Raw genomic sequence first — 14004 nt, forward strand, 5'->3', positions numbered from 1 at the left:
AAGGGAAGAATTAGGCTATTGTCTTTAAACAGTATATAGGTTAGCTTCATTATATATTTACTCATTCTTCTCCCTCTTCCCCATTTTAAAGAAAAATAAACAACAACAAAAAATAGGTTACTGTGACCTAAGAATATAATAGATGAGTTATGATGGTAACTGTGCAATGGTCTTGCACTGTGGAATCTAGTTTTGAGAGTGAGGTCTTTATTGGTTTCCCTTTTGCCCTCCCTGTTTTGTCCGTTTGTTGAAGTCTCCTGATCCTTCAGCTTAAATTATTGAAGACCTATAAGACTGTGTTAGGAAGCTGGAGAAAGGTTTACCTTGTTGAAAGGGATCTTTTCTTACTTTGCTGCCAGCACAGTGATGTACTTCATATTGTTCTTTGGCCTCTGCTCAAATTTTGTGGTGGTGTTGGCTGTGCTTCAGCTATTTCTGGTTATGTCTAGTGTCTGGATATCTTTGAAGCTGCAAGTAACAATATATTATTTAAAGCAGCCTTCGTGTTGCTCTGACTTGTGCTCAGTTGTTGCTGAGTTTGTGGATCTGTTCACAGTAAGCACAATTTGTCAGCATTCAGAATTCAGAAATATAAAATCAGTTTGGTTATTGTCAAATCGATTAATATTAAGCCTAAAGCCTTCATTATGCGTGTGAACATTGTAAAATATGGGTGCTGGGAAGAGACAATCGAGTCCTTGTTTTGGAGACCTGAGCCCTTCTCTTCCCCTCCCCCCCAGTGTTTACTGTTTATAGCAGCAATATTTATTCAATCTTTTCCCACTTATCTATCCAGGGAGATGGTCATCATTATAAAGCTACTATGTAATGCTTTTTATTAATTCAATTGTTTATTTTAATATTGTTCCAGAGTTTTGGATACTATTTTTCCACTAGCTGTCATCGCAACACCAAATTTTATACTGATCCTGTTGAAGCTGTAAAAGATATACCCAATGGGGCAACTATACTTGTTGGTGGTAAATATTTAAATTATTTCTGGATACAACTACATTCTATTAATGAGATACTTTTTACTGGTTGACGATGTTTGTTTTAATATTGACTAATTTGAGAATCCATATGGTGTGAGTATTTTAAACAAGTGATTTCTTAATTGTGCTAAAAGGGGGACACTCTTTCAGTGAGAAAATCCTACTTTGTGCCTTAGGGGAGAGAAGAAGTCTTAGAAAAATCAGTGGGTTTTTTTCCCCACTAAGTGAAGTGGTTGGACTTCACTTGTAACAGTTTGAATGCAGAAAATCAATTTAGGATTTTTCAAGTTAGCATTGTTATTTCAGATGGTGAGGAAATAAAATTTAATTTTTTTTCTTGTGGTAGCATTTTCTGTATTCTATATCTGCCAAGTAACTTGATCTCTATGACCTTGAACAAATCACCTAACCTGTTTGTGGCTGTAGGAAGTGAAGATAATACTTATCAACATTACACTAAATGGTTATGTGTAGCATTTCCACAGGAATGAAGAAGTTGTGTCATACTGACTTTCACTGTGACTTGAGCTTTTGAATATTCTATATGATTTCCACAATTTCATGCTATTTGCTGAGAGAAAAGTGATCTCTCTATGTAGTAAGTTATAAGTGATTTTCAATATTGAAGAAGTAACTAATATAATGTTGTGAAGCATGAGAAACCTCACTGGAGATCTGTAATGAGGTAAAATTCCTTCTAGGAAGAATTACTGTATTTTTTGTTGGTTTTAGAGCAAAAGAAGGTGTGGGGCTAAGTAGTTGGGAGGAAAATGATAGTAGTTGTAGTGTTAGGGCCTGGCCTAAGACTTAAGCACCTCGGATGTGGCATGGTGTTTCATTTTAGGCATACTGGGCTATTGCATAATAGGTAGGAGTGTGAGGCATTTCAGCCTGGGTAGAGATCTGGGTTACTGTACTTCCAGTTACACATCTTCCTGAGAGCAGTAAGTTTCCCAGATTTTTATCACCTAATTGTAGGCTAGGCTGTATGGAAGAGCTCCTTGCTCCTCCTGTTTGATGCTGTTATGTGCAGAAACCATTGAAGATTAATTGGGTAGAAAGGGAACAAGGAATAATGAGTACTGTGGATAGGACACAAATCAAGGTCCTGGAGCCCTTCTCCAAAGGCCATTTGTGTGTGAGCGGAGATGGTTAAATGGATTTCCTCCAAACCGGGAACCATCTAGAGACTGGAAGATTCCAGTACTAGGGTGCAACTGTTTCCTGAAGTGTTGTTTTATTGAAGTCAACTAGAAGGAGCTTGTTCTGCTCAAAAAAGGTTTTTCATAAAGCAGTGCACATTCTTAGACTTTTGATTAATCTGTGTTCTTTCAAACACTTGTTACATATTTAATTTTCTTTTATTTTACATAGGTTTTGGATTGTGTGGGATTCCTGAAAATCTCATTGGGGGTTTACTGAAGACTGGGGTAAAGGGAATAACAGCAGTCAGTAATAATGCAGGGTAGGTATTCATATCTTTATGGTTTGCTAAGTACAGACTAAATATTATGCTCATGTGAAAAGGCTGATATGTATGAAAAATTCTTACCCTTTGTCATAAGAATTTTGCATTAACCATACGCTTTGTTTGAAAATCTTAATTTTGAAATGAGTCCAGAAAATTCAGTGCTTTGTTATGTATACTGCGTTATTACATTTTCTGTGAACTTTTTACGTTTGAATTCCATATTTGTGGTGAAATAATAATGATAATTTTGTATTGTTTCCATGGAACTTATAATACTTGTAATTATGAGCCATTTTCTCATGTAGGTAGTCTCCCATCTGTTCTGTAGGAGCTCAGCCTTTATTTAATTGCTGAAAGGAAAAAAAAATGTCACTGGGAAACTGTTTTCTTTTGTACCTACATTAGAATAAAAGAGAGACAAGTTTATGTGAGCCAGAAAGGTTGTTTGGGTATAAAGAACATTGTTCTTCATACAGAATGAAAATAGATAAACCTTGCTCCTTCAATTACTCCAGCCTTGCCAAAGAAGTGAATTAGGTAGGATTTATCTAATAATGCCTTGTGCTATTTTCAGCTGTGTCATTACTTCTGCCACACACTTTCTCCATAGATTTGCATCTCAATCTGTTTTGTTTCAAAATTTTAACGTAAGTTAAAACCAGAATACCATTCAAAACCCACAGATTTAGTTTATATATGAATTTCAGGCTTCTGAGGCTGAAGTTTACAATATGTTTATCTTCTTTTTTTTTTTCTTTTTTTTTCTCTCGTCCTTCATGCTTGCTCTTGCATGTTGATTGGGTAATAGATATGATTTGTGTTGGTATTTGGCACATACACTTCCAAACTCAAGCTCCTTAGACTCTTGTGGGTGTCCTGGTTACAGCTGTAAGTTATTTTAATCCTTCCTAATAGCTGTGTAGTGCTGTGTTTTGGCTTTAGCCTGAGAACAATGCTGATAACACACCAGTGGCTGGGCTTAAACCATGACAATGGGGAGCTATTTCTCCTGGATGATAAAAAGGAGAAAGAGACGGAAATAATTTGAGTGGAAAGATCAGTCATGTAGAGATCATTCACTTTCCTCATACTCTTATCTCTGAATGACACATGTATATGTAGATAGAGAGATTGCACAGATGCTCCTGGGTTGGAGGGGAGGGTTAGGGTGTGAGGAAAAGTTAAAAGAGAAACATTGTGGAATAGAATGGAGAAGAAGACATTTTGCATTGCATTTCTGCACATCGTTGGTGGTGTTGCAGGTTAGAATTAATTTTGATTGAAATAATGCTATCTTTCCTGAAAATTCTTCGGAGTTTGAGGCTGGAATGATTACTGTGACATGTTTGGTTGCTGGCAGAAAAACAATATTTAATTTCTTTTTACTTGAAACTAGTTTTCCATGGTCATTCGTGGGAGTCTGGCAAGTTTCTCATACAACAGTGTGCTGATTTGAAGATGCCCAAACGCATTTAGATTTTCATAAAGTCTAGTTTGTAAAAGTCCTGCTTCTGCTCTCATGGTGAACAGCATAATTTATTTTGAAATTTAACTCATAATAAAGTATAGTCTCATCTGTTTCTTGTTTTAGTTGTATTACTGTTATATGGAACTTCTGCTATAGTTCTTTAGGATTTGGGAGCCAGGTTAAAACACCAATGTCATCACTAATAGGGTCACAATCCTTATCACAGCAGTATATATCATTTAAGCATCTTCCAATACCATGTCCAAAAGTATAGTGATATTAAAAAGTATTGCAATATTAAGTTAAAATTTTAAGCTGACATGGCACAGCAGTCATGTATCCTGCAGCAATAGTATTCGAAGGGTGAGTTGTCAGGTACTTTGTGGGATGAGTAATTTGTTACTTTCAAACATGCCTCGGGATTCAGTGTGTTTTGTTTTGGTGCTGTTGTGCTGCACTTGATGCCTTGCTGTGTTTCATCTTCCTCACTGCAGCTGATTTCTCCAGCTTTTCCAGCAAGCAGAAGGTAATTGGTTGTGATTGGGTTTTCTCATCCTGCATCAGGGTTATCAGGCAGCTTGCAATTGCAGCAGGGAAAGAACCGAATATGCAGACAGACAACCTATTCTGGAGAACAGTGCAGCTGTGTGGATTAAGTCACATGTCTTTCAATATGCGTGAACCACAAAATGTGTTACAGAGCTATCTGTTCATACCTAAAATAGCATCAATGGAGACAGTGCTTCACTTGTACCTAGGTAAAAAGCAGTAATTAGGAAGTCCTGAAGCGCTCTTACCAACTCTCTTTTAGCTGGAAAGAAGGTTCAGCAAAGCCTAGAAATGCTTGGCAGTGACTGGAGACAGCTTTAAAGAAGAAGAATGTTCTCAAGTTCACACCCTACTGTTCTGTGCTGCAGTGTAATAGGAATGAGATTCCTCCCACAAATCCTTGTTCAACTCACATAATTGCTGGCAGGTAAAATCCTTGTTCAAGCCTTTGAAAGGCTTGCCAAGGACAAGTTGAACGGTAGTGTGTGGAGTGTTCTTAGGCACCCTAAGTTAGAACATCATATTGATAAACTTACTGTCTGTTGCTGTGGATTATGTTAGTGCATGTGCTTTGTGCTAGCTAGTGAAACAGCACCATAGTTACACTTTGCAAAGCCAAACAAGGCAAAGTGTTTGAAAGGGAAGCAGTACAAATATCCAGTATCTCTAGTATTTACACAACTTGCTTCAGGGGAAACTGGAGCTTGTGAACCAGAGATAGAGAAAGATACCATGGTGGGTGGATGTGCTTCTAAAATACTGCCTGTTACACCTTCCCTGATAGCTTATTTTGCCTATGTTGTTCATGTTTTAAATACTTCCTTGATGCTGTATTATTATAAACCCTTTAAATTTAGAAACAAAACCTATTTTTGTTTAACCTGTCAACATAGCCAAACATTTTTTAATGATATTTTAATAAATTGGCACCAAATTATTATTATTAATTTTGCTTAATGAAATGGATAACTAATTTTGGCTGTAATCACATTCTGAGATCAATACTTCCATTCTGTCTCTACCACGTAAATAGGTTGAATTTGTACATGGTAAAAATGAAGTCCGTTACTTGAGTAGCTGCACATGTGGTCTGACTGTTGTATCAAAAGAGCTACTTCCCTCTGGCTTTGTCTGCTTTTGGGGCTTAAATACACATTCTTCTTGAATTCAATAGTGTTGCACATTAGATCTTCACTTACAGTAAAAATAGAGAACTCATGGTTAATATCTTAATTACTGATTACCTAGGTGCTCATCTAGAAGGAGATTGACAGCATGCTGTCAGATTATTACAGGTTCAGGCTGTCTTGTTCAAAAAGCTGGTAATACCTTTTAATCTTTGGTCTCTGAGCTGTTTTCAAAGTTCTTTTTATGTTACAGTGTTATACAAAAGAAAGGAGAAAATGGCTTTGAAATAAACATTTGTACTGTTGATCATGATGCCAGAGTGCACTGTTATTTACTTCTATTGAACACAATACCCTTGTTTTCCTAATGGGCTACTTGCAATTGCCAGATCTCCAGATAAGGCAGTATATGGCATCAGATGCAATGGTAGACTTGCTGCACCCCATATTTTGAAGCACAAAGGGTGTTTTTCTGTTCTTAGCAGCTATCAATCCTACCTTAAATTCAAAATATTTAACTGCTAGTTGTATTAAAGTTTAAGGTTATCTCATTTTTCAGTCATTACTTTGAATTGTATATTTCCACTAAAAACAAAACGTGAGCCACCTTTCCCACAGACTCCATATTTGTTCTTGCATCCTTATTATTACTTTTTTATATATATATCTTTATATCTGTTATATATACTTACATATTCATAGATATGTATTTATATTACTTTCTATATATTAAAATTATATGTAAAACTTACAGTCAAGTGGAAGTTACATTCTGAATTCACAGAGAGTTTAGAAGTTTTTTCACATAAAGTAAGGTGGCAAGTGGTTTAATGGCATGAATTTGACAATCCTTTGATTCAGAGAAGTGAAATATTACTGAAAAAGTCTCTGAAGGCCTGGGAAAAAGCCTGTATGTACATAAAGATGTGATCAGTGTGATGCTCAGAGTATCTTACCTTGTGTGATTCATTTTTGTATATGCATAAAGAAATTCCTTAAACATCTCAAATATACTTTCAGAAGTGAAATACAAGGTCACCAATACCTCTTGTCTCTCTTGGTGGAAAGAGAAGTGAAGTAAAATCCTGCACGTGGCAAATTGCCGAAATAATGAAGCAAGATATTTAAGATATTTTCAGTGTTGATTCTGTGAAGCAATTTATTTCTCTTTTTATCATCTTCATTCTTTGTAACATATCTAATCAGATACAGCTATTAAATTGGTGGCACTGTGTGAATTGCAAATCCCTGAAAATCTGACCAGGTCATGTTGCTGATTTTAGTATAGAGGTTAGTTAGCATTTTAGCAGCATGAATTGTACTAAACTTTGCACTACATGGAACATGATTGAGAAATCAGCTGTGCCTGTGACATTCTGGTTGTGATTACAAATGGAAACAGAACAGGTATAGAACTCAGCTTTGTTGAGGAACTGTTTCAAGTTGGTTTTAGAAAAGTGACAATAAAAGTTTAACCTAGCTTTCAGACAGGAAACTTTTGAAGTATGATGCATTAATGAGGAAATGAAAAAACTCATCAGATTTAGTCTGTACAATATAGCTTCACTGAGAAGGAAAAATACGGTGAATTTTTGAAGTTTTGAATAGAGTTGTTTTATTTGTTGAACTGAAAACACAGTTTGTGATTTCATAGTGGAAATTTATGTGGAAAGAAGAGACTTTGCTGCTGACTTAACCGTGCATTATATGGTAATTGTTCTCTTAAAAAATTACCTGTCTTTGCAATCTTTTGATGGACTTGGCTTATATGCCTCCATCATTCCCACAGTAGTGGACCATTGTTTTTGGAGGAGGATGGTGGGGGGAGAATACTGCCATTTTGCGAAGCGGCTGGAGCTGAGGTAAAGTTACTGGAGCAGAGAGGACAGAATTCACTTAAGAAGGCTTTAGTAGTGGAGCATTTTGCAGGGCAAACACTGCAGAGAAGGAGCAGAGGGGGTTTAGGGCTTAGTCACTCCAACTTGCACACAGGGCTTTATGATTCGCACAACCTGGGACTCCCTTATTTTCATTATTCTTTCTCCCCTCAGGAGTGGCAGAATTCCCAGGCTGCTGAGCTGAGAGAGATTGAGTGCACTGTTTCTTTTGTCCTTTGCCATGGGCTGAAAAGGGGGTGAGACAATTTCTGTGGTTTCTGGGAGCTGACCCACTGCCTTTTTTTCTGTCCTAGCTCTTACTTCTCCTGACCAAGACTGCCTTAGCATATGGCAGCACCCATACTTCTCCCTTCCTTCTCTTATCTTGGTCACCTTCCCTCAGAGAGATTCTGTCTCTCCTTTCTGCTTTCCATTAAGAAATTCCCATTAGGACAGGTGGGAAAATGTCCTAGGAAGCAGGAAATAAAAAAGGTGGCTATAGACAATTTCTCAAGAATCAATGGGACAAATAAACATTATGCCTTTGTCTAGTTGACCTTCCTATGAACTGAATCTGTTTTCCTCTTCAGGTTAGTTGACTGCCATTCGTCATCTGGCTCTCATTCCTTCCTCCACTTTCTGGAAGTGGGAGACAGAAAAGGAGGAGAAACATGGTATCATCTGAGCTGGCTCCTTAGTAGTCTTCTAGTGTAACATGGGGGATTGTTGTGGGACATAGTCTCACTGTTAAGAGGCAATTAGAAGACTGGGAAAGATAAGTCATGAAGAACTCTTACGTGGGTGATTGTCCATGTTTATTTTACTGTTGGTATGCCTGCACTTTTGTGCAGTGTCTTCTAGCAGTCACCATCTAGTAGGCATTGATGCATTTTCTGCACAATGTCTAGAAAGAATCACTTTGTGGTGCTTCCAGGATTATACTTTATGATTATTTTTGTGGACCTATGAATGTTCATCAGTAAGAACTTGGATGGTATCTTCATACCCTTTTTCATGTTGGTAAAGTTTCATGCTATAGTAAAGCAGACAAGAAAAGACTCTTTTAATTGGAGAATGCTAGAGGGAGTTGTTTTCGTCTCCCAGTCCTAGTCTCTTGTCAGGAAAATGTCTAGCTCTGGAGCAGGTCTATCTGTTATCAAATTTCACACACAGTTCTGCAGCACTGGGACCTGCTGAATTCCTGGAGAGACTGCTCATGGTTCTCCAGAAGATGACTAGTGTCTTAACCTATGTTACCCTCCCATCCCTCCAATCACCAAATGATGAGAAGAGCAAGGTCAGGTAGGTCATCTTGTTATCTCCTCTTTGAGCAATGTGTTTTAATTCTCCAAAACACATTTATGTTAATCTTTCCTAACCAGTGACTTCTGGTCTTGATGGGGTCTCCCAGAAATATCCACTACGGCTCCTGGAGATTCTTTGAACAATTAATATAGAGGAAGACTGTTCTTTAAGAGATGTGGAATGAAGCCATCATGGTAATTGATGCTGCTCACCATGGGTTTCCAGTGTTCCCCGTAAGGGCAGCCAGTGTGTCCTGACCACTCCCATTTTTCTTAGACACATATGCATGTCTTTACAAACACACAGAGAGAGAGGAGAGCATGATTATCTCCTTTTACTCACCCTCACCCCTACCTGTAAGCCATCTTGTGTCTCTTGTCAAAATAGCATGACATTGAAGTCTTTTTTCTGGAAGTCATCTCTGCCAAATATTTTATCAGAGAAGGCAGACATTAGTTTTTGACAGGAAGGTTTCGTAGGTCTGAAAGGAACAAAACAATTGGAAGGAATGTGTTGCTAAACAGCCAGAGCTGTTTAATGTTTCTTGTCCACATCAATAGAATGGGAAAATTAGGTTACCTATGAGTGCCAGGTTAGATATCCTTTTCTATATGTTTTGTATATTCTCTTGATTCAAATTTTGTCTTAATACACAAAAGGGAAACTTCTAGAAATCTTAACATTTTTAAGAGCTGAAGAATGCATTCTCTGCCTAGGCACTAATGTGTACTTTCCCTCTTCCAACAGCACACAACTATATCAACTTACACCACGCCTTCTTCTGTCCTATCTTGGGCAACACATTTTTATTGCACTCACCTTTGTTTGAATTTTTAAAGCACTCAATCCAGCTTTTAAAATAGATATATGGGATGCCTGCAATCCACGCCTTCATTAAAGGATCTGGTTTTCTTTTCATGGTTACCCCTAAAATATCTGTCTTGCAGGCAATGCCCTTTCTATCAAACAGTAATATTTTCAGTATAATCATAATTTAAGTTGAGAAGTTCAAAGAAATTTTTGTGCTTAAACCAACATCCATGAAAGCAGCAAAATATGGAAAGGGAGAGCAAGTAGCTAATAATTGCCATGAAAAATACTACAGTGAAAGGAATTTTCTTAAATTGGAAATTTTTATTTGTATTCTGGGATAGGCATGTCAAGTGAAGAGCAAAGGGTAGGGAGTATAATATCATAAACAGCATTTTCACTCCTGTGTGAAATGTTTGTTTCTTAGGACGTTTAAATATAAGAAAAAACCATAGGAAGTGTGAAACAGGCTGAAGTGCTCAGAGTGAGTTTTGGGAAGGATGAGCATAGAAAGCAAAAGGGTTATTTTAGCTGGAAAACTGAATGAAGACTGCATCCTTAAAAAGATGGATAGCACTGTATTTCTTTTAAGAAAGTTGCATCTAAAATAAACATGAGTAACAGCAATTGGATTTTGTGATGCTGCTCTGAAGATGAAATGTGCCTGGGAATTAAAGTAGTTTTTTGCTATCAGGCAGTCAGAGACCCTTGGTGCATGACTTTCTGAAGGTAAATTTGGTCTCCTCATTGTGCTGGGGAAATAAGGTTGTATGACCTGTGTGCTCAGTGACTGCTCCTCACTGCAGTTTTTTTGTTTAATAGACAGCCTTTGTGGTGAGGAGAAAGGAATGACTTAAGATGTGAAGAACAATTTGGGATGTATGTGACAAGAGCCTAACTTCTGTGCAACTTTCTATTGCATTTCTACATGGGACTTTGTAAAGTACTAAGTTTTGTTTGAGAGAAAATACCTGCCTGTAGCAGATGAAAAAATCAAGTGTATGAAAAAATCAAGTGTATCCATGTGGGATCCTGCAAGATAAGCAAAATCCTATTGAGGACAGTGGGCTGCAATAACTGCTTCTGAGACTGTAGGAGGGTGGATTATATATCTTAGTATAATCAAGCAGAAATTTCTTTAACCATTGCAAATCTGCTGAAGCTTTGTTGCCATGCCTTTCTCATGTGAGCACACACTTAGAGTTTTGTCCTCTGCATGCAAAAGTCTCTTGTCTGCCTCTTTCTATTCAATGGCTTGCAAATTTTGGAGTAGTAAGAGTAATGTTAACCACCTGAATGAAACAAAGAAGTGGCAGACTGGTTTGTAACCAGTTCAAGCTGCCCCTACTTGTTACTGCACTATAAAGCACTGCATGGTTTTGTTTAACTTCTGTACTTTTGCTACACAGTACTTTAGTAACACAAACCCATTAAACTGCCATCAGGTATTGGCTGGTCTGCTATGTTTGCTTGCTGCCTTTTATAATGACACGTCAGGGTTTTGTGGTTTTCTTGTAAGTGAAATTGTCCTGCTCTGAGTGGAAGTTTTGGCATCTGTATTTTATTTTTTTGTTTGTTTGTTTGTTTGTATTAATCCCTTTCTTTGCTCAGATTCCTCTTTCTTCTCTATTCCAGATTTTCTAGTTTGAAACTGCTGGAATCTTTTCCTGTGGGGAGGTGGAAATATAGGTTGTTTCCAGGCAACGCACATTTTAGTCTCAAGGCTTTGGCACTGCGACATTTTAAATATTGCATCAGAGTTAGATTTTTATTTATTTATTTGTTTTTTATAGGTCAGAGTCAGAGAATGGAGCAAGCTGTCATAGTAACTCACGTTCTTTACTATTAAAGAATATAGAATAAATTCAGAGATCCAGGTCAGAGAACTTGTTCCATGTCTTCGCATTGCAGTTTCCAAAATTGCAATTTTTTCCAAAATGAGTATGCATAGAAGTGGGCTATCTTCTTAAAATTGTTCAGACCTTAAAATAGTCCTTGTTCTGAATGCAGCTGAGAAGTCTTTCTGATTGCACGTCTTTCCATGCATCTACTGTGAGTGTTGTGGTAGGAGGTGATGCTGATATTGCTCTGCTCAGCCCCAATGCCTTCATCTGCAGCATGTGATATGGGACATTGATGCTGGCAAGCAGTGAGAACATAGTGGTGCTATTGCAAAACTGGGTTCATCACTGGCACTTTAATATTTGAAAATGACTATTGCATATCAGTAAACTTTTTTAATATGGCCTTTTGAAAGGATGTCATGAGGTTGCAGCTGAAATATTTGAAAGGATCCTGAAGTGGTGGGATATTAATGTACATTAAGTGGGATTTGGTTGTGGTGGCTTGGTGGATTCTTTCTTCTGATCTACACTGTTTCATTGTGCAAAACAAATACATTTCAGCTCTTGATTTGTAAGTTGTTGTCATCTCCTCCTCCTTCCCCCCCCCCCCCCCCCGCCTTCAGTAACATAGCTGTGAGTTGTTTTTTTTGGGGGGGGGGGGGGGGCTTTTTTGTGGGGATTGTTGTTTTTTTTTTTTTTTGAGGTTTTTTCATTTGTATGGGGAGTATAGATTTGTATTGCAGTACTTATACATGTCTCCTTTACATTCGCATTTTCTCCATCACCATAGCTTACACAGCACACAGGGGATATATTGACTGATAATTTCGGTAAGGTATAAGGAGAGATAATACAGGGTAAAAGGTCTGATGCACTGCTCCATCTGGTCATTAGTGGAAAACCAGCTCATTTCTGATTACATAAAGAAGGAACCATTATTGGAGACGTGGTGATCTAAGAATACCAAAAGGGTGAGAGTTGTACAGGAAAGGGATATATTTCATTAAAGCAAGTAATGGAGTTACAAAAATACAGACAACCTTTTTGGAGCTCTTCTTTGGGGGTGGTGTTTTCAACGGGATGCATATATTATAAGTACATGTTCATGCTAGTTACAGCATGCTGGATACTGGGTTTGGTTTCTCAAAGTATTCCTTTGATATTTTTCAATATTTTTTTACGCTGAAATCTCAAGCCATTGTGCAGATAATGAAGTCATACTGAGTTGAGACATCTAGTGGTAGGTATATGTTACTTTTTTTTGGGTGCTTCTGGACCATGACGTCTTTCTGTTCTCCACTTGTGTTGCATGACCAACATAAATGTCGTGGAGTTTTGCACACATGTGCCAGCCTGCCAACATCCTGCATAATGTGTTGGGAATGTGAAAGAAACATGCCTTTGCAATATAATCTGATTATTTCAATTTTTATATTTTAACTTACTGTTTTTTTCAAACTGAGATAAATTCTTTTACCCTTGGTCACAGGAACTCTTGAAATATGTTCTTGTCCCATCAGTACACAGTAAGGGGTGACAAACATGACAAAATTTCTAAAGACTAATAGAGAGTAATGTCTTCACAATATCAGAATTTAGAAGCACTGGGACAAGAAAAATGTAATGTGTTATCTTTGGCATTCAGTTTAAGCTGATATTATAATACAGACAAGAAAATTTTGACCTCAGTGTTAATATCTTTTGCTGAAGTAGGCAATTTCAAATTGAATTACTTACCGTAATAAGAAAATTTAACTACAAATATTCTCTTGCCTTATATACAGACTAACACTATAAATGTGAATGTGCCTTTCTCATCGAGGTGCTAATCAATCACTTGCCTTTTTCCTCAGGAGTAAGAGTTTAAACAAAAAAATAGCTCTTTGTTCACTCAAAACCAGATTATGCCATGTGTGACTTTTTATTAATAAGGCTTTGTAAAGGAGCAGGTAAGTAAAATAACACCACTTGTTAAGCTGGTATTTGTAGCTGTTTCATGTGAAATATCTTTAAAAGGGAGTTTGAGATCTATTTAGTGCCTTGGAAGAGGAGAGGTCTGAGCACTGGACTCCTAAATTTTAATTGTATCTTTGATGTCTCTCCTTCTAAAAGATGGAATTTGATTTTTATCTCCAATTCCTTATGTCTAAAGTGGAAGGAGATACCTTTGTTCTGTCTTTTTAAGTCATTAAAGCTTATCAAGTGCTTTGAATATCCCAAATCTGTTATAAATGCTGAGTATTGTCTGGCTTTTTCCACACAGTGTTGACAATTTTGGACTTGGTCTTCTGCTTCAGACTAAGCAGATAAAACGTATGGTGTCGTCATATGTTGGAGAGAACGCTGAATTTGAACGCCAGTATTTATCTGGTGAGCTTGAAGTTGAGCTTACACCCCAGGTAAGAAGTGTCTCTAGGAGACTGCTGATTTCTGCTGAAATACTGCTGAGTAGAATAGTGCTGAAATGTTCTTACAAAACAATTTTGCAGTCTAAATGTTTCACCTCTGTGCAGATGTATGGTGAAGACAGACAGCACTAGCTGCGTGTGGTAGGTTGA

At 37.4% G+C, this 14004-nt stretch overlaps 1 protein-coding gene across 2 annotated transcripts in view; it reads left to right on the forward strand.

Annotated features, from left to right (window-relative positions):
* Positions 1–14004, forward strand: part of OXCT1 (3-oxoacid CoA-transferase 1) — an 87871-nt gene that overhangs the window by 1820 nt on the left and 72047 nt on the right. For both annotated transcript variants that reach the window (XM_065661638.1, XM_065661637.1), the window contains exons 2-4: positions 872–980; positions 2370–2460; positions 13710–13845. In XM_065661638.1, coding sequence (XP_065517710.1) covers positions 872–980; positions 2370–2460; positions 13710–13845 — 336 coding nt within the window. The remainder of the gene's footprint in view (positions 1–871; positions 981–2369; positions 2461–13709; positions 13846–14004) is intronic.

The sequence above is a fragment of the Lathamus discolor genome, chromosome Z (genome assembly GCF_037157495.1).
Source record: "Lathamus discolor isolate bLatDis1 chromosome Z, bLatDis1.hap1, whole genome shotgun sequence".
Taxonomy (NCBI): Eukaryota; Metazoa; Chordata; class Aves; order Psittaciformes; family Psittacidae; genus Lathamus; species Lathamus discolor.